This window comes from Lepisma saccharinum, chromosome 23 (assembly GCF_977018435.1).
Source record: "Lepisma saccharinum chromosome 23, izLepSacc3.1, whole genome shotgun sequence".
NCBI classification, from domain to species: Eukaryota; Metazoa; Arthropoda; class Insecta; order Zygentoma; family Lepismatidae; genus Lepisma; species Lepisma saccharinum.
The window spans coordinates 20,947,174-20,972,718 of record NC_139251.1 but is presented as its reverse complement, the minus strand read 5'-3'; the positions used below and the strand labels follow the sequence as shown (position 1 = coordinate 20,972,718).

The window sequence follows — 25,545 nt, the reverse complement described above, 5'->3', positions numbered from 1 at the left end:
CTAAAACAGTTTTCTAGCCGAAACAAAAAAAACACGTATTTCATCCTTTGGGCCCCTCTATACACCTGCCAAGTTTCATGGAAATCTGATGTGGGACAGGGGCCAAATGCCCACTTCAATTTGTCCTCATCTTGACATTTGAAGGGGGTTTTGCCCCCTAAAACAGTTTTTTAGCTGAAACAAAAAAAACGTATTTCTTCCTTTTGGTCCCTCTATACACCTGCCAAGTTTCATGGAAATCGGAGGGGGACACTTAGATAACCTCCCTTGTTAGTGCATTGTGCTAACAACTACGCCACGGGGCGCGGCTCAATCTCACTTTCACACATTGTTTGGTTAAACGTTTAAACATTTGCTTAGAAAACACCAAATATCTGGGAATTAAATTTCAAGCGTCTTGACTTTCTTCGTGTATCCAGATAAATATTACATTGGGCTGAGCCGATAACGATGAGTATTGGTTGATTTTCTTTTACCGATACCATCCGATACCAAAAATTCTCAGCGGCTAGAAGAGCGTGCAAAGGCAACAGCTCGTCACAACATTTGTTCTGTTTAAAAGTTTGTTCACCCTCCCTTGTGACCGATTGGGAGACCAGCAGAGGAAGTTCCATAGATTTTCCTAGAAACACAGGGTCATAAACCCCCACCCTCCTGGGAAGCAGATGGCAAGATCAAAGACATGGGTAAGTGAAAACTAAACCCAAACGTGACTATGAAGACATGTAACTGCTTAGTTAACGCCGTGGGAAATAAACCATTCATTGCCAATTCTTGCTTGAAGCTCGTGGTGGTAAGATAGGTGGATGTTTCTAAGCCCCCCGCCGCACTAATGCCGGATCAGGTAGTTGCCATAATTAAATAATTATGAATGACAAAGCCAATTCGAATTTATCACCCCATACTTAAGGAGGGATGAAGGTCACTGTGAAATTAGCTTTAATTATCTACGTTCAAGCGCGAAGGGGAATCGGCAATTAATAATTTATCCTCTTCACTTGTCTTTCGTGTGATTGCCGGTATCGACCAATGATGGCTATTTATTTCGCCCGAAAGCAGCCCCCGTGGTTAGCACATCGCGCTACGACGCCAGGGTTCGAATCCCAGTCTGAGCATGGATATTTGTGAGTGTCCGTTCATCGATTTCATCACACCATCACTCATCCCCATCTTCGCAAATTAGTCAAAAGTCGCACAAAAAGCGAAGTGAAATAAATCAATCAATAAATAATTTCCACAGAGATTAGATTGAGAACATACGGCTTTGAATAACAGTACTAAGAAAGATAAGCTAATCGGGACTGGACCTACATTTTAAAGTGGGGCCGGAACCACTATGTGCCTCCACTGAGTATCGAACCGGCGATCTATTGATTACAAGGCGACGGCGACAGCATCGGAGGGGCCCCTCTAAAGATTTATGTACACCACTACTTACAATCTACATAAAATATTTATCAGGAACTTTACTTTTCATCAAATGGACGTACCATCATTGTTTTTGTTATTCAATAAATATTCATTTGACTTCTTTGGCATAAATTTCCTTGCATGACTGTTGTTTTTACACAAATTTTAGCGGACTTAACTACACGTACGCTAGATGATAAATATTTGCTGTTTCATTTCTGATTTTATAGCGTCTTTTTACTATTTATGTAATAAAAATATTTTTAGTCAAGATAGAAAGAACAAAATAAGTATTAACGTTGTCTTTCCTCCGTTTCTTAGCCCGTGTTAACGTACAAATACTCCATACGCATCGGAGAAATTCAGTACTAATTAATTAATTTTCATATTATTACAAATAATTATATTAACGTATTAACTTTCATTATTATAGCTCCGACTGGCTCCCAAAATAATATATTTCTAAATACGTGCCTAGTGATGTGACGAGTTAGTATTACTCTGTAACTAGCATTTGTTATTTTATACTGGAATTATACAAGTATCTGCATTGGTATCCGTATCGGCAAATGGTGGTATCGGCTCAGCTCTAATTACATTCATTTAATTCTTTTGATTTTCTGATTGTAAGTGTATAATAATTAGTGTTTATTCAGTCCTGCTGAATTTCGTCACGTAAGCAGGTGAAAATTACAATTTATTCAGTCCTATTGACTTGTTTTATGTAAGCACTGAAAAATGATTAATTATTCAATTTCTTTGACTTTCACTGTGTAAGTGGGAAAAAATATTCAGCATCTTGTCTTTCTACACGTAAGGAAAAAAAACGTATTATTCAGTCCTCACTTTTTGTCTCTGGGCCTCTCGATAGTGTAACGGTAACGTGGTGGTGATGTAATCAAGGGGTCCAGGGTTAGATTCTCAGGTGGCAAGAGTGGTTCTGATCTATGTCAGTCCCGATTAGCGTACGTATTTGTACATACAGCTAACTTAAAACAAAACACATATCTTTTCTTCTTGTGGGCAGAGAGTACATTTGGGATGATAACTTTCTTTAGAAGAGGAAAACTTTGATCATACGACTTTCTTCATGGAAGTACAAGAAATTATATTTAGTTACTATCTTTGATATGTTCCTTGTAGGCGTTTCAAAAAATGTTAATCAGTTCCCCCAAGTCATTCACATAAGCAGAGGAGACTTCAGAATGAAAAAAAACTTACAAATAGAAAAAATATTTTTAACTATTACTTGAATAAAGGTAACAGATTAAGAGTTTATATGAAAGTAAGACATCTGTATTTAAACAGCGACATCTTTTATTACGTTGGAATTACGCTTTCATTTCTTGTAGGAACGAAATGTCAATGTAAGATAATAGTGATCTCGGTTTTCAAGTGATAGAGAATTTATGTCTCCTCGCTTGCCAGGTCATTCCACTCAGAACTTTGAATAGAATCTTCACAAAGGAGTAGGAATAGAAAGCCAAGCATGTTCCTTTTGTTAGCAAAACTTCAGAAGGAAAATTCCTTAAGAATCACAACTGCTAAATTATCTTGGTTCGTGACCCGATAGAGGTCAAGCTATGAAACACTGGGGGAATAATAACGTGCAGAAAATTGCCTTACGTTTTCATTCACATTTGTGCGAATGAATATATTTGTTTATCGTACAAATGCGAAAGAGGTGCATTGTCTCATGAGTGAACATGGTCCAAGTTTCGTTTAAGCCAACTTTATGCACAGCTAGCCAACTACAGTTTATAGTGGGATTTGAACCACGTGTCTTTATCGGGGATCATTTCCATGTAGGCAGACCTACAGGAAGGGAAAACTTTGAAGAAGATAATATTACTACTTATAAGTAATTTAACATGTAGTACATGAGTAAGAGGATTGTTTGGCTTGATAGAGAAATGTATAACGTAAACATTCATTAGAGAAAGTATAAAAGGCGATCTCTTCGATGTCGTAGTGGTAACGTCCTCGGTTTGTAATTAAGGGTCCGGGTTCGGTCTTCGGTGGATACACATAGTGTTTAGGATACAACTTCAAAACGGTAGGCCCAGTTCCTATTAGCCTGTCTCCCAGACGGCGTAGAGGTAACGCCGTTGCTTTGTAATCAACGTGCTCCGTGTTCGGTTCCGGGTGGAGACACATACTGAATTGGACCCCACTTTAAAACTGTAGGTCCAGTCCTTATTAATCTGTCTCTCATATGGCATAGCGGTACCGCCGTCGCTATGTAAGTAAGGGATCCAAATTTGGGTCCCCGGTGGAGGTACATAGTGGTTCGTATCTTACTTTAAAACTGCAGGTCCAGTCCCGACTACCCTATCGGTGCATAAAGTGGACTTCCATCTCAAACTCAAACCTCCCAAAATATAAACCATCTCCGGTCTTCTCTAAGGTTCGCCGTCAATGAAGTAATTTTAGAAACGTTACATTTCCTCCCTCTCAAAATATACTTCCGTTGGGGGCGCCACGGTCGTAACATACGTAACAATATTATCCGTCACAATCATTCGCGGCCTTTATCGGTCGTTCCTCCTCTCGCCACCGAGGGACAAGGAAAGAACCATTGGCGAAAGAGAGCGCTGAATAATTCAGAACACGTGTAAGGAACGTCCATGCATAATTCAGAGGGACTCAGTGTAAAAATACCGGGAAGGAGTGTGCTTACTTCGGGAGACTTAACATTTTACACAATAGAATTAGGATGGAGGAAGTCATTTCAGCCACTCACGGATGGGGAGAACTTAATAGAAGACGACGACACCAGATGGAGTGAAAGGAAGCTGCCGAAAGCTGGGAAAGCGAGAGACAACGAGTACCAAGTTATGCGCGAACGTATTTTGCAAGAATGAAGCTAGCCTGGTTAATTGAGTTTTGTAGTATGGGCACATCAGCACATACTAGATGTGCCCAGGTTATGTTTGCCCGTCACCCAATAAGCGGATGAGCCAAACAAAATGGAGAACAGGCCTTAAGAAGGAAATAAAACTACCACCTGTATCGCCATGCGGTCCTTGTAAGCCTTGTTGTTGTGTGTGTGTGATTTCTTATCTAAATGTACACAATACATACAAACACGTAGGTTCAAATTGAACAATATAACTTTAATGCCTGGAAGACATTCACGTACATCTTACACATCAGGTTACTATGACAACGAATCAAATCCGGGAACTTTTCTAACGGTGGAAGCGGTCCCGGCGCCTACCCAGCGTCGAATAACATGGGTACCTGGGGGAAACCCTGGGGGATAAAGGCGGTCAGGGGCGTGATGCTGATCACATCACCCCCACTCACGACCGGATCAAGAAAGTGTGGGGCGTTACCCCCACACCCCCTATACGCCTCCATGGCGTGGTGCTATGCACAGGGGAAGACTTTACCTTTACTTTACCAATCAATAACATGATATAAAATATAAATTGTTCTTCTTCCTCTTATCAAGCGTCTATCATCTCCTCCTGGAGACTCTTTTTTTGTTTTCATTGCTGGTCTCACCATATCTATCAGAAGGTCTCCTAAGTTTATTCGATCTTCTGAGTGGTGAATGCTCAGCGTCTGTGTTTGGTTTGTTTTCGTTATTTCTTCCCTCTGCATCCTTAGGTCTCTTGCTAGCTCTTTTAGCAAGAGTCAAGAACTGGTCCAGACCGAAAGGATGGTCTTAATCTTTCTCAAACTGAACAGGTCCGCTGCGTGCTTCTCCACAGTCCGTGCCACTGAATTCCTTGTCTGGGACAAATCTGTTTGTTTTCATTATTTTCTCCAAATCATCTCCATACACATCCTTGTCCAGATCTCTTGATGGTCTGTAAATATGTTGGCTCAGAGTCCCTGCATCCCTCCAAGGATTATCACACAAGTTGTACGCTTCGTCATCTCCGTACCCACTGTCCATCCTCTTTGATTGGTTGAACACCCTCTGGTCAAACCTGTCTTCACTGCCCATGCTCTTAGCTGGCGTTCCAAGAGCAATATGTTCACTAATGTCCCTCTCCCTGTCTCTCTGGAGCTTCGATCTTTTATCAGGAGCAGCTCTGGCCAAATTTCTTTCTCGCTGTCTATCTTTATGTCTCTCATATGGCAGTTGGTCACGTTCCCTTGATTCATCATCCTTATCTGCCATTGCCTGTGTTCGAATTCTAGCTCTCTCTTCTCTCGCCTTCTGAGCCAACTGCCTCAGATGCTCCTCTTTCTTCTCCTCTTCTTTCTGGTCAAGTTTCTTCTCCAGCTGTGATCTCAAACCTTCACTTTCCGGTATTTTAGTATTAATATCTGCGTTATCATTTCGTCCGGACCCCGTATTTGTGAACACTGTGTTACATTGTGCTAACAAGTTCCTCCAACCTGGATGAATACTGTAGAGCCATGAACGTCCAATCAACGGATAACGCAGTTCTTCCAAGTGGTTGCTAGCTTATGAAACTTCCATACTCTCACCATCTTCAAGCAAGGTTCTCCGATGGCTTTTAAGCAATGCTGTGGCCATGTTGGTGATGCATTACTTAATTTACGTCGCTTTTATGCCACTTTAGCTAATCTTAACAATGAGATGAATTTATTAATGGTGATAAGATAAAATTGGTGAAATCGACAATCACAACACACGTGAGGAAAGGATTTTAAGGTGCGCCGGACCCTGAGGCCGAGTGGTGTCGACCTCTGTGGCGGAGTGGTTAGAACAGCGCGCTACAACGCCAGGGGTTCCGGGTTCGAGTCCCGGGTAAGGCATGGGTATTTGTGTTTGTCCAGATGATAAGAAACTGAGAAACTGTAACAATTGAAAAGTGTAAAAGTGAGAAAAAGTGTGAATGGTGGGGGATACCTCCGTGTAGGGGGCATTTCCTTTGAAAAAAAAAGTGGTTAGCACATCGCGCTGCGACGCCGAGGGTCCCGGGTTCGAATCCCGCTCGGGCTTGGTTGTTTGTGAATGTCCATTCATCAATTTCATCACTCATCCCCATCTTCGCAAATTAGCCAAGCGGCACAAGACGCGAAGTAAAATAAACTAAATCAATGAACAATTTTAAGGTGCAAAATTGTACTCGGGAAAGAAGAAAAAAGGTTCTGAAAATGTTTTAAAAAAGCTGCAAAGACGTGCTGATAAAATACCCATATTCAATGCTCTCTTTTTCTGCGCCTTCTATATATAATGCGCGCGGACCGCGTAGAGAACTGTGGTTATATAATGCGCGCGGACCGCGTAGAGAACTGTGGTTATATAATGCGCGCGGACCGCGTAGAGAACTGTGGTTATATAATGCGCGCGGACCGCGTAGAGAACTGTGCTTATATAATGCGCGCGGACTGCAGAGAGAACTTTGGTTCTGCCGAATAGGTTTTGTTGAAGATTGTGTTTTCTCTCGCGGGTTTTGCTACATTATCTTGGGAACTATTGGGGCTACAATGATTAAATTTATACCATTTTATAGCTTTCGTTCTGCTCTACAAAATGAGACTGTAGGATTTTATGTAGCTTCTCGAGAAGAGTGAAAATCATTTATTTTTCTGTCCAATTTCTTAACAAAACATGAAAGAAAGGAAGAAAGAAGGTGCTGAAGCATCAAAGATGGGGTAAAAATGGGATAAATGTGCTCATCTCACAAAACGTTGCAACAAAGTGTGTTCATTTTACTTGATTTCATGTCTAGTGTTGCCCACGGGACGAGACGGGACAGGTTTTTAAAAATTCGAGACGAGACGAGATTGACCATGTGTCATAAGACAAACGAATATTTTCGAGACGAGACATCATTTCCACGAGACTCCATGAGACAAGACAGGCCAAAGTCTCGTCTCGTGGGCAACACTATTCATGTCCTAAAATACATATCTCAAACGATCCGTATGAAAACAGCTATATTTTTGGAAATAATAACCTTAAAATCCGTTCCCTAGACATAACACAAGCGACAGGGAATTATGTTGACTATGGGTCCGGTGACCAAAGCTTCTTTAATCTGAAAAATGTAGCGAGGAAGAGAGGTTAAGACTTGAGTGTCCTTAAAAACGGTCACCTTTCGTCTTGTACTAAATGGGTCCCGCGTTCGGATCCCACTTTAAATTGCAGGTCCAGTTTCGATTAGCCTATAGGTGTATAAAGTAACTATCAACCCAATTACCTTCAGCCTCAGTGTTCATTTAAGACATTTGTAAACCACACTGGTCCCTAATAACGAGACAGATTAGTGAAAAATGTAACCTGAAAGAAGAATTTCAAAATATAATTACAGATGGCTTAAATTTTCCCGCACGTTACATTAAATTCGTGTTATATTATGATTTTATATGTGTGGAAATCGAGGTTAGGATGCACAGTTTAAACCAGCACAAACTATGCAGCGAGAGGATTTCGCTCAAGAGACTAATAGTTCGCACGGACGACGCTAGATAGCGTACGGAATTGACATCTCGCCATGACGTCAGGAGTGAATAATCTCGATCGGGCCAAACGAGCGGCATACGCTGGAAGCCTGATAGTACACGTGTAACCGCCATTTTGTTCTGTTAAGTGGGCCGTCATATATGGATCGGAAGAGATGTAGTGAAATTGAAACATAAGTGAACATCGTCATCAACTCCATGTTAAAATGTAGTTTAGTCTATGTTACTAATGCAATGATACATATGAAAAACAAATAGACTATTGTGGGCTGAAACTGCCAGGACGGATATTTTATATCGATTTGTCACATTAAAATTATATTCTAATGTATAAGCTCGAGGGTAGGAGACTCGAATGATTACGAGAGCGAAAGTGGTCCTATGCAGTAGTCTAGTGGATAAAAATCATGATTTTTATGTTAAAAAATAGGATTTTTTAAATTTAAATATATATTTTTTTTTTTTTCAAGAACACTTAAAAATTGCTTGTATGGTTTCTGGCACCATATGTTTTTCATAGAAGGCTTTATCTGTTAAACTGCCCTGTAAAATATTTAAACTATAATAATTTCAGTAACTTTTCTTCCAGTAAAAATAAAACATTCTGGTTGTACCATACAATTGTAACTTAAAATATGTTTTATACACTTTGTAGCTGAATTTTGGCAATTTTTTAAATGATACTTTGCACAATATCAGCTGCCATGTTTATTTATAGTTTAATGAAAATCACACTATTAACGGTTTAACATTATTAGTATATTGTATATTATTTACACAAAGTGTTTGGCATTTTCGCTAATAAAAATTATTGAATTTTGTATAAAGAGAAATTTAAGTGCGTTCACTGTTTACCTTCGCCCCATCAGTACATACACAGTTCGTCCAGTGGGAAAGGTGACTAATGAGAAATGAAAGACAAGACGTTGTGGACTGGTAGTTTACAATAACGTTTATTCAAAATAGACACCTTGTGAGTCAATACATGCACTGAAGCGGTTGTAGAACTTTGTGAAGCAGTCTTGGTACTTCTGTTTCGGAATTGTTTCCAAAATCGCGGTCGAAGCCTTTTGGATGTCTGGTATGGTGTCGAAACGCCTTCCTTTCAACGCCAATTTCAGTTTTGGAAATTGCCAGAAGTCGCATGGAGCTAAATCTGGAGAATATGTGGGTGATTGAGCTCCACTATCCCTTTTTTGGCCAAAAACTGTCGTACCAACCTGCTCTTGTGCACGGTGCATTGTCGTGCAACAGACACCATGAGCCCTGTTCCCGATATTCAGGCCGAACTCTACGAATCCTGGCCAATAGACGATGCAAAATACCCACGTAATACTCAGCGTTTACAGTGTGGCCGTCTGGAGTGAATTTCTTGTGGATGATGCCTTTGGAATCGAAGAAAACCGTGAGCAGGGTTTTGATTCGGCTCTTCTGCATGCGCACTTTCTTCGGTTTTGGAGACCCTGGACCATCACGAAATCTTGTATACCACTTAAACACGTTCTTACAACTCAATGCCTCACTACCGTAAACAGTCTGAATCGTTTGAAACGTCTCTGTTGCACTTTTACCCAATGGGAAACAGAATTTAATGTTGGCACATTGTTCCGTTTCCGACCGACGTTCAGCAGGTACTGTCAGTCACAAGATCCATATGCGTCAACCGTTGACGCTAGTGCTTTGCAACTTTGCCGGAAGAAAGTCGAAAGGTGTCGCTACGTAGTACATATACTTCTCCATAGATGGCACTGGTGGTTCCGTGGCAAAAAAAATCAGTCACCTTTCCTACTGGACGGACTGTGTACGAGCATATTTTGTTTCCTTTCTTAGAGCGTAATAAACACCAATAATTGATTATGAGATTAATGTAATTTCACAAAAGTGATTCTGATATCTACAAAATCCTCATGTACATTATTGTATAAATTACATCTTTCAAGTTATTTTAATCAGATTTTTTTTTATAAAAACAACGTGATTTAAATTAATCCACCTTGGCACAAACCCCTTTTTTGCCACGTTCTCCGACATCTTGTAGTTAACAGAAAACTAGGGACAAGACAAACATGAAAATGGCTCTAATTGTAAATAAACGAGCTGCAAATTAGAAGCTTCTCTGTGTCGTGCCTTTCTAGCGAAGCATGACATTCCAAGTTTACTTCTGGTGCCAGGCATCGATCACCTCGGCGCCTCGTCCAACTACTCCGCCTGATTGAATTAGCGTCTCCCTCCCCTCCTCGCGGGGGCTGTGTAAACTCTTGGGGATAGGGGATGCGCCGGGGGGAGAGGGGCGAGGGATGTCTGAGAATTCTCCCTTTCGTCTCTTCTGACTTTACCAGAAATAGGAATGAAATTGTTCAGAAATGAGCGGAGGACTTTGAACTAAATCAAGCTTGTTCAGGCGAGTAAACGGAAAACACGTCACGCCTCTGTCTTGGCGCTTAAGATGTTACAGATTGCCCAATTGAAACTAAGACTTTTGTCGTAGCTTCGCTGCACCGAGCTTTGTGTTTGCTCTGGTAGGTGGCGTTACATGTAAGAAAGCAGACTGGTATGCAGTGATGTGCGTCTACGCGTAAACAACGATAGTCTACATTCTACACGTAGACTATTTTATACACGTAGATTACGTAATCTATGTAAACAACATGACAAAAGGTGATAACTTAGGAAAGGGCGCCGTGGAATTAAAAGAAAATTATACTACGTATCAGTTGCTGATGCGTAAGGAGAATTTTTCATACTCTTTCTTCCAAATTCGAACAATTTCTCACCTAAGAAGAAACCTAATATAGGAAATATTCTAGTGTTTTTTGGGGAAGAGACCACTCTTGCCTCAAGACTGCCATCTGTTGTTGTTTTTTGCATACTATTTATCTTTTTGCATAGTTGATGATAGAAGAGAAGAGAAATTTTGTTGTAAATAGGATTCTTTTCATTTCGTTAGGAACCAATATAGTTGAAAATGTCACTTTGTTTTCATGAAACCCTTGAAAATTAAATTTAATACACTTTAGATTGTCTATGTAGGCTATGTAAACTACAACCCAATGTAATCTACGCGTAGATTACGTGTAGACAACGCATGTAGACGTAAACTTATAGTCTACGGCACATCACTGCTGGTATGGTCTGACGGCGCAGTGTGTTGTTTACATGTGCAGAAGCACGTTCACAATATGGAGGCACCCCAACTCACAACGCCCAAAATAGGCTCATTCCTCCATCCGAGCTGGAAAAGTGATGTTCACGTTTTTCTTAGACGAGAAGAAGGGCCCATTGCTTTTGGATTGGCTGGACGCAGGTGGGACTGTCAACTCAACCACATACTGCACTACCCTAAACAACGCACGCCCTCATGTTGCACAGGTGCTCCGTGGTCTGGTGCGGCGTTTCCGCTGGGAAGTCCTCGACCATCCTCCCTACAGCCCCGATCTCTCGCCCTGCGACCACATCTTCGGGCCACTAAAAGAAACATCTGAAGTTCCGCCGGTATGCCAACTATGCTGAGGTCCGTGACGCCGTTGAAGATTGGTTCCGCAGTCAACCAAGGACATTCTTCGCACAGGGTATCCATACCCTTGTTACGCGCTTGCTTGAACAGACAAGGTGACTATGTTTAGAGGATATGTCACCCATGGATCACTTTTATTTCCTGTATGTTCATATATTCCAACCAATAAATCATTACAGAAAAAACAAACAAGAGTCTCACTTTCATTTGGGCAACCCTTATATTTGAACTTAAACAAATGACAAACAACATGAGTTTACGCTTTCGCTATGCGTTTCCTATACACGCATCAGCCTCAAGTGTCAAGGTAATATTGATTGGGTTGATTTATATTACTACGCTTTTCTGCCACTTTTGGCTAATCGCGAAGATGAAGATGAAGATGAAGATGAAGCCTATCTTAAGGTGAACTTAAGACTCAAACTCAAATCCAGATGCCAGAGCTTCGTTAGCCTGCAGGAATGCAGTCCAGGATGTACTACGTACAGTGGGATGCACAAGTATTGCTCGCCAAAGCGTTCATGGCTATTTTAATTAATGTTTCTCTTGCATCCTAGGGTTTTTAAGGAATGGTTTTTTTTACGATACTGTACAAGCTCTCATTGAGTAACATAAAGTGCGTGAACATGGTGAGGGACAATTTGTTTGGTAATACTTAGGCCTATGCATCCTACTGTACCAAGATAGGAGCAAGGGGTGTCACGCAAAGCCTATGACGCTCTCCAAAGATCAGATAGAACTTCTACCTCCTTGCAGTAAATTCTTTAAGAAGCATATTATTTCAATGGACAAAAGTTAAGAAAAATGGCAACATTTTAGTATTCTAGCTGGGACTGGAGCTACAGTTGTACAGTCACGGACACTTCTGGGTTGTAACCATTCAAGAAGAGTTATAGTAGACAATAATGGATAAACGAATTGAATTGAATTGTTTGCTTGAATTGTTGCTTTAAGTCCACTTTTTGAACATATAGGTTAATCGGGACTGAACCTACAGTTTAAAGTGGGATCCGAGCCACTGTGCAATGTACCTCCCCCGGATATCGAACCCGGGACCCCTAGATTATAAGGCGACGACGTTACTACTACGCCATAGGGGAGGTTAATGGATAAACAAAGTATACAATGATGTTCTACTGCAAATCTGTTATCACGGCAGGTGATAATGTAACATTTTTCCGCACTGGCCCAGGTGTTAGGGGGTGTGGCTGCCATGCGGGAGACCCGGGTTAGATTTCCAGGGTGGAAATTTCTCCAGTAATGTCCCTGCCAGGTTTAGCTCTGGAGTTCATCCATCCCGTAATAAATGGATACTTGAGAGAGAGAGAGAGAGAGAGAGCGTGGTGCTTGCTGACCACATAATCTCCGCAAAATGGCAAATATTGTGTATCTGTGAGGCCCTACCTACACATCTTCCACTACAGAAGGAAAGGAGTTAAAAGAGAAAGGGAAAGCCAAAAGCAGAGCCCACAAGGGAAGGGAAGAATGAGAAAACAAAAGAAAAAGATAAAAATAGAGCAGACAAGACAAGAGGAAAAATACGAGACAAAAATCAGAATAGAGAAGAGAGAAAGATAGAGGAAAACAGAAGAAAATGACAAAGGAAGAGAGAGAGATACAGCAGAAAAGATAAAGAGGGAAAGGAAAGAGAAGATGAAGGGAAATGGAGAGAAACAGAGTAGAGAAGAGAGGGATGGAAAAGAGGAAAACAGAAGAAAGTGAGAAAGAGGAAAATAGAGCAGAAAAGACGAGAGGGAATGTAAGGGAGAAGAGAAAAAGAAAGGAAGAAAGATAAACAAAGACAAGAGAGGGAAAGAAGGAAAAGAGAAAACCAGAATGAAGTGGGAAAGGAAGAGAGAAATAGAGTAGAAAAGACAAGAGGGAATGTAAGAGAGAAGATAAAAAGAAAGGGAGAGAGAGATAAACAGAGACCAGAGAGGGAAAGAAGGATAAGAGGAAAATAGGAGAAAAAGAGAATGGGAGAGAGAAAACAAGGAAATGAGGGCAAAAGAGGAAACAGAAGGGAAAAGGAGACAGGAAGACAGGAGTAGAATGGAAAAATGGGAAAGAAAAGTGGTGAAAGAAAAAGCAAGAAACAGAGGGAGAAAAAGAAGATGAGGAAGAGGAGATAGATGAGAGAGAAAAATCTTGTGATGAAATTAAGTCCACCTTTGAACCCACGAAGACGAAATTCTCTGGTGATATCACCAAGATAAACTCAAGCCAAACATTTTTTGGGGGCTAATTACCTCTGCAAAATTGGCTTTAGATAATTAACAAGCAATTTCATTTGCGAAAAATCAATGATGCTCAAATTTTTGCGCGTAGGAGCGGGTAGCTTAAGATATCAGCACGTATCAAGGCAGTGCGTAGACACGGGAATTTCTAATTGCTTTCAAAAATTAATTTTCTATTTAGCCTGGAGGGGGTTTAGCCTGAAAAAATTAATTTTCCGGGAAAAAAATGTAATCTCATCATCCCATCAGAAAGCTCTTGTCGTTCGCAGTAACAATTTAGAAACGCATCAATCTGTTTGCAACAATCGAATTTCCATTATAGAAAACGGGGAGGGAAGGGTAACGTACCCATCTTGCTAGACAGTTTCTCAATTAGACACTTGTCTTCATTCGGTAAGGTGTCTGCGGCAGACACTTTGGAAAGTCTCTGACCGGTGGGGGGGGGACAAGGGGGGCAAATGCAATTTGCAACCAGGGTACATTACCGAGATGGGGCGAAGGACAGATAACGAAAAGGTGACGAAATTTAAGTCGAAGTAGCGCGCGAACCGCTCTCCTTAATTGAATCTTAAGCAAAACTTCGTTACGGAAGCCGAGGACAGAATCTCGGCACGTTGTCTCGACCCCCTGAACACCCTGCTAGGAACATGTCTTTAAACAGTGCCACCCCCACCCCCTGACTAATGGATGTTCGAAAGACGTCTCGGAATTGACAGTGTTCGTCGATGGAGACTGTCACCCCAATCGACGCCGCCCCAATTTCCAAGCGACCATTAACAGCCCAAGATGCTTACCGAGCGAGTTAGGTTAGTGGTTAGCGCCTTCTGTCTCTCAGGCGAATATTGACATGTTCTTGTCTTTTAAGTTCACTTTATGCACAGATAGTATAATCTGTACTCGAACTACAAAACACTATATGCATACACCGGGTATCGAATCCGGACTCATTAATCACAAGGCGACGACGTTACCCCTACGCAATCGGGGAGGAAGGCTAATTGAGATTGAACCTACAGTTTAAAGTGGGATCCGAACCACTATGTGCCTGCACCTGGTAACGAAGTAGGGACCTCTTGAACGCAAGACGACTATACCCTGTACCAGCTAACTGTAGACCAGGCGAACGAGAACAAGTCTCTGCGCAAGTAGTGACGCGAGACAGCTCCACCAATGAACAGTGAGAGGAGCGGAATTGTGTAATGGTGGGGGGAGGGGGGGGAGCGACCGGATTTCCCTGCTTCGCTCAGGCTCTGCCCACTCGATTTCCCTTCTTCTCTGCCGATATGCGCGGCCCTGCTCCACAGTTAGCTGGAACAGGGTATACGTTACCACTACGCCATCGGGTAGACAGACTAATCGGGAATGGACCTACAGTTTAAACTGAGACCCGAACCACTATGTGACTCTACTGGATATCGGACCCACGACCTTTAATCACAAGGCGATTACGTTACCAATACTTCATCGAATAGGCAGACTAATCGTGATTGGACCTACGGTTGAAAGTGGAATCCGAGCCATGTGCAATGTGTCTCCGCTGGAATTCGAATCCGGAAACTCTTGAGGAGAAATTGCTTTTATTATTATTACTATTAATATTTGAAGCCATTAACTGCTTATACAGAGGCTGTTCAGCGTATATTTGACCAAACCCGATTCCTTCCCCCTGCACTCAGAATGAACTCACCCGACCTTGGTCGGACACGTTTGTCATTGTAGTGCGCGAGCTGTGAGAATGTGGTTGTGTTTTCTCACTGGGCCGAAAATCCCGCCCAAACTGAGCCGCTTTTGGGAGGAGTACGTTGTATAACTTTTCCAAGTGTTTGTGTTTTCTCGCTTGGCCGAAAATGCCGCCAAAACTGTAGCCATTTACGACGCAAAGTTCAGTGTGATCAGGAAGTAGTGTAGTCGAGAACACGGTAGGGATGGCTAAACGGATCCAATGGGATTGTGATACCAAACTCTCGGATCCTGATCCGGATTTTCGGATCCGGATCCGTTTGGTCATCCCTACCGTGTTCTCTTTGTTGGAGAACTGAACGATGGGGCCATGGAATCCTTATACTTGCCAATGACATTCTTGATGAAAGTCAAACTTAACGTCACAATCGTTGCTCTTACACTACTTCCTGATCACACTGAACTTTGCGTCGTAATTTGATGAAATTTGGTAGGTGTATATAGGGGCCCTATGCCCCCTGTTTCTTCCTATGCCATATTTACGTGGTTTCGGGGTCAGATCCCCACTTCAATTTCTCCTCATCTTGACATTTGAGGGGGTTTTGCCCCCTAAAACAGTTTTTTTTAGCTGAAACACAAAAACACGTATTTCTTCCTTTGGACCCCTCTATACACCTGCCAAGTTTCATGGAAATCGGCATAGTGTGTGTGTGTGCGCGCGCGTGTGCATCCCTACCCCGTTGCTTGGAGCTTTCATTGTGTTGAAAATACTTTCTTTTTCCTTAGAATGTGTGTGTGTGTGTGTGTGTGTATATATATATATGTATGTATGTATGTATGTATGTATGTATGTATGTATATTATATGTTATAAACACATTCTTACTTTCCAAAGAAGCGCTCATGTGGGATAACAAAACGGATCCGGATTTCGGATCCGCCAGGATCCGGATCTGGCCATCCCTAGAACACGGCCATGCACACAAGCCACCACCAGTATGCAGCCGAAACTTCGCAGATTGGCCAATCCCCCGACCCAAAGACAGATGGCGAATCGTCTAAATATGTCTTTGGAAACTGTTAGCCTCACCTTGCGCCTGCATACTGGTGGTGGCTTGTGTGCATGGCCGTGTTCTCGTCCCCTTTGTTGGAGAACTGAACGCTGGGGCCATGCAATTCTTATACTTGCCAATGACATTCTTGATGAAAGTCAAACTTAACGTCACAATCCTTGCTCTTACTCTAATTCCTGATCACACTGAACTTTGCGTCGTAAAGTGCTACAACATAACCTTCCCAAAAGCGACTCAGTTTTGGCGCCATTTTCGGCCAAGCGAGAAAACACAAACACTTGGTAAAGTTATACAATGTACTCCTCCCAAAAGCGGCTCAGTTCAACATTCAAACTCAACCATTTACATCATGCCGAAATACAGGGAAAAATAAGAGAGAGATTGAAGATTCTGAAAACCGCAGGGCAGCTTCCTTTCAGACATTTCAACCACATACAATGAGAGAACGCTTCTCGTCATAATCTTTCCCTTCCTTAAACATCAAGAGGCTCTTGTGTTTCCGGAGGAGAACATATACCTACATTGCGAGAATTAAGAGCTACCCTCTCTCTGAAAGAATCGTGAAGCATGATTGCGTTCTATTATGAACACGATAGAGCACGCTCTGGACGAGTCCATTCTAATTCCTCAACGACCTCTCAACTCAGGGTCACGAGGACCAATGATACGTCAGCACCGTGGTTGGATGAGACATGCCTTCGGGCAGCCAATAAAATCTCTCGAAACTGAATCTACTTTACGCTGCTGAATGAACATTCTTAAGCATACTCCGGGCTTGGACGAGCAGGGTGTAATCTTGACTTTTTCATGACTTCTTTTTTTCCTTTTTCTTAAAAATTTAATTGTCCCCTACTTAGTTACAGGTGGCAATTAAGAAAATACATACTTTTATCCAATGAAAAACACATACCACAAGATGAAAACTAAAACACTACCTAGGTACTTTAACAAGAGATTTAGTCTTGCTCTAATTATTAACGCATGTAAAAATTAATGATTCAGACTTAATCCTGGATGGGGAACGGCCACATTACTTTATTTAATATTTTTAACAAAACTTCACGCGTATAAGAATGCAATTCTTAGGAAACACAGTGAACAAATCTTAACAACAATGCAGGGCCTCCCCGATGGCGTCGCCTTGTAATCAAGGGATCCCGGGTTCGATACCCGGTGGAGGCACATAGTGGTTCGGATATCCCACTTTAAACTGTAGGTCGAGTCCCGATTAGCCTTACTGTGCATAAAGTGGACCCAAAATATCAAATCAATCAATTAACACCAACACAATTTTAGATTTCCAAATATTAAATTTCATCAATGCAAATTCACTATACTGTAAAATAAATAGTAAAGATTCTTGCCCACAAGCACGATTTCTAGACTTTTACTTGACTTTCTTGACTGGAACATTCTTGTCAGTATAAGGTTAGAACGACTTCCATTGTATCCAACGTGAAGGCCCCAGTATTTAAAATCTAGGAGTGCTTATCGGGTGCAGAATTTGAAATGATAGGTGCGATGTCTTTATAACCGAAACACACACACACATGTATACATACATAACCCTGTAGCTATACATATACAGTGCTTTTTTCCTGGCGATACGCATTGGTCGCCGCGCAGGAACATTTTTATAGGCGATCCTTTATGGCCATACCACATACCATATATTTTGAGTTGTTCTTATGATGATTGCCTTAGAATATGCTGTTGGGAAGGTAAAAGAAACTAAAGAAGAATTTAAATTTAATGGTATGACTCAGTTCTTAGCATGTGCAGATGATGTAGACTTATTAGGGGATGATATAAATACAATTAAGAATAATGCTAAAGTATTTTTCAAAACTGCTAAAGAGATAGGTTTGCAAGTTAACAAAGAGAAAACTAAATATATGCTTACAGGCCGAAACCAAGTGTCTAATTATTCATAACAACTCATTTGAACCAGTTTCCAAATTCAAATACTTAGGAGTAATATTAACAAGTGAAAATGATATTAAAGAGGAAATAAAAAGTAGGCTTAATTCAGGAAATGCATGTTACTTCTCTCTTCATAAACTTTTGTCTTCTCGTTTAATATCTAAGAAACTAAAAGTTAAAATATACAAAACAATAATTTTGCCTGTAGTATTATATGGGTGTGAAACTTGGTGCCTTACATTGAAAGAGGAACACAAATTGAGGGTATTTGAAAATTAGATCCTTAGGAAAATCTTTGGACCTAAAAGGGGTGAGGAGACAGGTGAGTGGAGAAGGTTACATAATTTAGAACTACATCATTTGTATTCATGTCCAGATATTATTAGAATGATTAAATCAAGAAGACTTAGATGGGCAGGCCACGTGGCACGAATAGGAGAGAAAAGAGGAGTTTACAGGATTCTTGTTGGGAAACCTGATGGTAAGAGACCTGCAGGAAGGCCAAGACGAAGATGGAGGGACAACGTTGAGATGGACCTAAAGGAAATCTGTAGGGATGGAAGAGTATATAGATCTTGCTCAGGATAGGGACAGATGGAAGGCCTGTGTTGCTGCAGCCTTGAACCTTCGAGTTTAAGAAGGCGAGAGAGTTAGTTAGTTCTTATGATGAGCACAATGACAAACCAACTTGAAGAGTACATACATATACGTACATATTCAGATTTTTATAATTAGTACTACCCGACCTCCGTGACTGGGCATGGGTGTCCTTTGTGAGTGTACCTTGATCAACTTCATCATATCATCACTCATCGTCGCGATTAGCCAAAAGTGCAAGAGAAACGACGTAAAATGACCTAATTCAATCAATCAAATTATCACATCGGCAAAAGAAAATCTAGCAATCAGCAATCATGTTCCTCAAACGAATCTACGCACAGCTAGGCTAATCGGGGCGGTACCTACAGTTTAAAGTGAAATCCGAACCACTATGTGCCTTCACTGGGTATCGAAACCGGGACCTCTTGATTACAAGACCACCACGTTACAACTACGCAACCGAGGAAAGCAGTTCCCCAAACGAGAGACGGAACACAAAACATTGCTTTGCTTAAAGGTAAGATTGGTGTTGATACAGCTCACGTGATCTCTTCGATGTTTTATTGTGTGTGTAAAAGGATTTATTCCATTTCCCGGCATATCCCGCAAGCTTTACGAAACCATTGTTTCCGGCAGAATCACGTTGCTGGATTTTCACCCCTTTTTTATCTCGTCCAAGGAGATCACGCTGTTACTACTATGGGATTAAAAATTATAGATACTCGATTTTAGACTCCAATTAAAAATTAACCAATAGACCTACAAAAATAAGAGTTACGTCACAATTTAGCTTATTCAATTCTGCGTTAATCTATGCCAGCCATTTTATTTCGAGTTTTTAGTTTTGCAAACGATCGCTATCTTTGAAATTATGTAAATAAAAAACGGGTTGTCCATCGTTATGAAATTCTAGTAGGGTGCAGGCAAAAAGGTTCTAAACACAATTATTAATTTTCAGGTTTTCAAAATTTCTAAAAAAACAGTTATATTCAATTTTGCCAAACAACTCTCGGAAATGTTGTTTTGTAAACAAAGAGCAAACCTCGGATCGCGCAAGGAGTAAAGCACTCGGTGTTTACAAAATGCAATCACTGACGGCTTGTAACCACACATTCGCACACATTATTAGCATTTTACCAACTAGGATGACGTTTACAAACAATGAAGTGAGTGGCGGATTGTAATCACACATTCGCGATTATCTCGAAAACGGCTCGTTTGCAGATCCATGTTTACTAAGATTTTTTTGCTTCTATTATCGTGTACCTTCACCTGTGTCAGTTTGCGCTATTACTTTTGAGACACCCTGTATAATTAACTTTTGATTTGATTCAGTTCATGTGTTACTTTGTGGATAGTCGCAGTTAATGACAAGTCTTTGAATATGCTTAACTACTGCGTTACAGGTGACTATATTCAATTATATAATAAATACATTAAGTTGCAACAAAGAAAAGTATATTAAAATAGTAAAAATGTAACTGTTGTGTACCTGAATGGCTGAAAACACATGAATAAATAAGGATTTAATCAAAGAAAAAGTGTTAGGGAGGCGGGTAATAATAGTGTAAATTAAATAACTAGTTTATGTGAAATTTTTGGAAGTAACAAAGTACGACATCTTGTGACCTCAGAGGCATTTAATGTATAGCTTATACCAGATTATCCTCATGCTCCAACTGTGCGGTTGTTAGAACATAGGAAGTTTTTGATCGAAAAGAACATTTCGATTAATGAACCAATGCGCTATTGTTAATTCAAACTGATATCCGAAGTCAGTGAGCCTATGTAGCAGTATCTAGGGAAATATGTTACTGCTTTGAAAGCATTCAATGCAAAGCACATGTGGCTATTTATTAAACCTGGCTCTTCCACCTTGTGAAAATTGTCCATTGTGAAGCCAATTCTGCCATGTCGAAAAGACATGAGTTACATTTCAAAGAAATATCTGCTATATTAATTCCTAAAGTTATGAGACACTCTTCTTTGGAGCTAGATAGCAATTCACATAATTTTATTTGTCTATTATCAATTACTTTAATGCCTAACAGATGGAGAAGATTTCTTTGTTGTGAACTGTCGAATATCAACTCGCGAATCACACTACAAAAATCTGTTTAGTATTTTCCATAAAATAAAAGCAAATAAATAAATTTCAAATACCGGCTTTCACTGTCTGAATTCTTGAATCCAATAAATTCTTACACAATCTATGTACGTAACACTACACTAACTATGTTTAAGTGAATGTGTTAAAAAATCATGGTTGAATTTTCAGTTAGAAGATTCAATTTCCCTATATTCGTATGTGCCGGCATTTTCTCTCCCCTTTATGACTAAACTGATATTGCTTAAATCACCGTGCCAAAAATTCATTTTAAAATTCCTCAATTTAAGTTACTTCGAGTTTGTAGTAAAGTTTGGAAACGGAAGTAAAGGAGATGACTCACCAGCTCCACAGAACCGTAGTGGCGTCGGCTGAAAACCCCTCTTCTTGAGATGAGATCACTGGACGAGGAACTGAAAGAAAGAAATAAATGCATATTCAAAGCAACTGCCATAAAATATATCCGTTACACATAATGCTACTGATGCTAACGACTAACGTATTTATGTTTTTATACGACACTTCGTCGTCTGACAACCAGAGGAACGTTACTCCAAAAAGGCGGTTTTCGCTTTTCTTTAATGTAACTTCCCTGACGGGATATTTTGGAGTCAGGTCGATATATCTCCACTTCTAATCCTTTACAGTAAGGTGGAGTCACAAACATATCTCCAATGCACTGACTCCTTTTAAGAGTCAGAATTACTTTTAAGAATACATTATTTCCTCTTTTCTGTAAATTTGATAAATTGGACTTACGTCATTATGGGTTTTCTTATTAAGAACAGGTGTAAAATTATGTTTTTTTTCTGAAATCAGGACTGGTTGAATTGCGTATAAAAGGTAGAGAAGAATTATTCAGATGCATTATGAGAATTGGCAATTAACCCAAGGGGAGAATTTATAAAGTTTGGGCCCCTTTGCTTTGTGGCCCTGCTGACATTACTAGAAGCTTTGTTCTCATGGTATTTCACTTCCAGTGATTCCATGTTCTGTATTAATAACACTTGTAAACTTTAAACTATAGACACAGCTGATTAAACATTATTCATTAAACTTTGATAAAACAATACGTTTAGATTTAAGAAGAGATACGCTCACCTTAAATTGCTTCCACACTGGCTGAAAATAGGGTTATGACGTAAGATGTTATTTAAACGCAAGGAACTCCTTTCTTCTATCTTTTTTCATGAAAGAAGCAAGTAAAAGGACTTGACATTTTGATTCACTTTTATATCATCCAAATATTGGAATTTTAATAGTCGATGGTCTTTGTCCCTACTGCCTCTTCGGGTGTGTCATGTTTGTGCGGTCCTAGAAAAGCTTAGTGGCAAATCCTCCCCTAATTAAATCTGTGTAACCACACTATATAAATTATCACATGGTAAGTACACTGGCGTCTTATGGACTCCATTTTGTGTGTGTTTTTACATCATTCTTACATGACATTTTTACAGCAAATAAATTTGTACCAGCTTAATGCTCGTTTCTTGACAGACACAATATAACATCTTTCAAGTTAACAAGGAACAACATGAGAAAAACAAAAGCTGCAGGATCCCAAAGTGGTGACTACGTTTGGGAAACGACTTAAAGATTTTGTATTTTAATTGTGTGATGCACATGAATTATAATCTCGGATGGTTTTATTCTGCATTTGCTCAGAATAAGTGAGAATTCGAATTAGAAAATGAATAACTGTGCATAAAATTAACCCACAAACACTTGACAGTAACATTACCGCGGTCATACACTGAGGTCTACGTCTACCACAGCAAGAAGCATACATGGGCTAATATGCTATATTAAAAGGTTTACCAGTAAAGAAATTGACTGGGGTCACACGAAGCCCGGTGTGGCGATGAAGGTTTAAGGATTTAAGGATGGATATGGAAATATATTATGGATGATTTAGAAACTATTTACTTGAATCAAGGTAACACGTTGTAGGTGTTACAAAAATGTGTGTACGTTTCTAGAAGGGACCAATTTTCACATAATATCTTGTTTTACACTGATATTAACGATGCATATATGAACTTTTAATATTTTAACATTTTTGATATATCAACACTTTCCAGAAAGTTCAGTGACACTGGCAACCCTTTCCTTTTAGCCGAGAAACACTCAAAGAGGAATGAAATCTACTCTCTTGGAGAATGAAATACTGTACGATAAAGTAGACATAAGTTAAAGTATTTGTTGGTCTCTGCATAGCAAATAAACCTCATATTTTTATCTGGAACAATTTCTGAACTGATTTATGTGAAAACTTTATTAACTTCAAAAGTCTTTATTTATTCATTCTTGAGTTTTAAAGATAAAGTTTCAAGTAGATATATTTATTCTTGTCAACAACCAATGTTGCAAGTGTTAGACGTTTATAAAAAAAACGAAGTTGAAAGAATTAGGGCCAATGTTATATGCTGGATGACAAAAGACCTTTACCGATGGAAAGGATTTGAGGTGGGGAGGGGGCGTTGAATAATGACCCAGACTGAAAAAGACTGAAAAAAATGTCTCCAGATGACAATGTAATGAAGCTCTTTCTTTTCTCCTTCAACACCGACAAAAAAAGAAGGTCGCGAGATGGAGGGTAGAGAAAAGTTTGTCTCCTTCGTCCATTGTAAGACCCGTATCTCCAGGTAGTAAATCGTCAGACTCCCGCTCGGGGAGAATTTGAAATGGAAATAAAGCAGGCACTTAGAGAGATCGGGTTGGAAACGACGACACGGGCGAGGGAAGGGGGCGGTGTGGAACGCATACAGGTTAGTAGAGAGTCGCCTCATTTCAGTGTGCTAGTTGAGAGAGACAGAAGGGAGAGGAGTGATAGAGTGTGGAAAGGAGGGAGTGAAAAAGAGAAGAGTTATGCGTGTGAGAGGCAAAGAGAGGGAGAGCGATAGGGAAAGCGAGAGGTGACAGAGTGGGAATGGCCAGAGAGGGCGAGCAACAGAGTTTCAAAGAGAACAGTCCTAAATTTTCTCGTGTTGTGGGCCATTGGATCACTGTCAAAGATTTGGCTGCGTCTCATCCTCGTAGAATAGTCATTTGATCTTCACACTGTTACGGGGAATAGGAGAGTGAGCAAGAGAGGGAAGGAGGAAGAAAGATAGAGAGAATCAGACAGGGGGACAGACAGAAACAAAAAAAAAGACAGACAGAGATGAAGGAAGACAGAGAGATTGAGGGAAACAGAGAGAGAGAGATACAGTGGAAAGAGAAACAGAGAGGGAGATCGGCAGAGACGGAGGGGAGAGAGACAGAGGAAGAAACAGAGAGAGAGAGAGAATGGGGGAGACACACACGGAGAAGATACAGAGAGAAAGACAAGAGACGGGAAAAAGAGAGGTGGAGACTGAGAAAGAGACAGAAACTGAAAAATAGACAGAGATGGAGAGAGAGAGAGAGAGAGAGAGAGAGAGGGAGAGAGAGAGGGAGAGAGTGGGAAGAGAGAGAGACAGGGAAAGAAAGAGAGGCAGAAAGATGAAGAGAAAGACAACGACTGAGACAGAGAGAGAGAGAGAGAGACAGAGAGAGAGAGACAGAAAGGGAAAATCGACAGAGAGAGAGAGAGAGAGAGAGAGAGAGACAGAAAGGGAAAATCGACAGAGATGGATGAAGAAGGAAAGAGAAAGAGAGGGATAGAAAGGGAAAATAGACAGAGAGAGAGAGAGAGAGAGAGAGAGAGAGAGAGAGAGAGAGAGAGACAGAGACAGAGACAGAGAAAGAGAGAGGGGCAGAAAGATGGAAAGAAAGACAACGACCGAGATGGAGATAGAGAAAGACAGAGGAAGACAGAGGATGGAAAGAAAAATAGAAAGAGAGGGACACACACACACAGAGAGAGAGAGAGAGAGGTGAGAGAGATTTGCTAATTAAACTTGAGACACTGTGGTGTACAATGGGCTTAGTCGTAGGAGCAGAATGCACCACTAAAAAAGCTGCACCTCCATTAATCTAGAATGAAAATTTTCGGGTTAGGTTCTCAGCCCTAGCAACCAATCGGAGTACCAGCTGGTGAAGTACAAAGCAGCGTGTACAACGAACACTAATATTCGAAGGCATCATAGAAATCAGAAAACTTACAAGTGAAAAAATATATTCGGATACGTGCGACTGAGACAGTGTTGAGATTAAAACCGCATTCATTGGCCGCAGATCAAGCAAAGAGGGTCAAGAACCTACGAAATTAATCGAACTGAGGGTCGAAGTTTAGTTATTCGAGTTAAAGCTCCGACAAGGAGGGTTGATCAATAACGTCATCAATCATCCCACACTAGGGTTGTGGCTGAACAGACGCCGTTTCGCGTCTTCACCCTTTACCTCCATCGCCACACCAGTGACGTCATGGGCTGCACTTTCATTGGGAGGTAAATGGAGGAGGAATCAATTCTTCTTCCGCCGAGTCTAGACTTTGACTCAGATTAATGACGTCATCCGCCGTGGGTCTAATGCTACAATGCAATCTCCTTTTCAGCCCCCACACAATTTCTTCTGAAAAAAAAAATTGTCATTGCAACAATGAACTGTGTAATTGCCTTCGAGATAACGTCAATGGAGTGGATGAAGATCAGCCCGTTACAAGAATGGGCATGGTTGCCAGCGTCAC

The 25,545-nt window shown here is 40.7% G+C and overlaps 1 protein-coding gene and 1 pseudogene across 2 annotated transcripts in view; both read right to left on the bottom strand.

Annotated features, from left to right (window-relative positions):
* LOC145977740 (GTPase-activating Rap/Ran-GAP domain-like protein 3) overlaps positions 1–25,545 on the bottom strand; it is a 742,197-nt gene that overhangs the window by 312,499 nt on the left and 404,153 nt on the right. For both annotated transcript variants that reach the window (XM_083109991.1, XM_083109992.1), the window contains one exon: positions 21,280–21,349. In XM_083109991.1, coding sequence (XP_082966117.1) covers positions 21,280–21,349 — 70 coding nt within the window. The remainder of the gene's footprint in view (positions 1–21,279; positions 21,350–25,545) is intronic.
* On the bottom strand, positions 4,874–11,380 carry LOC145977818 (puff-specific protein Bx42 pseudogene; annotated as a pseudogene).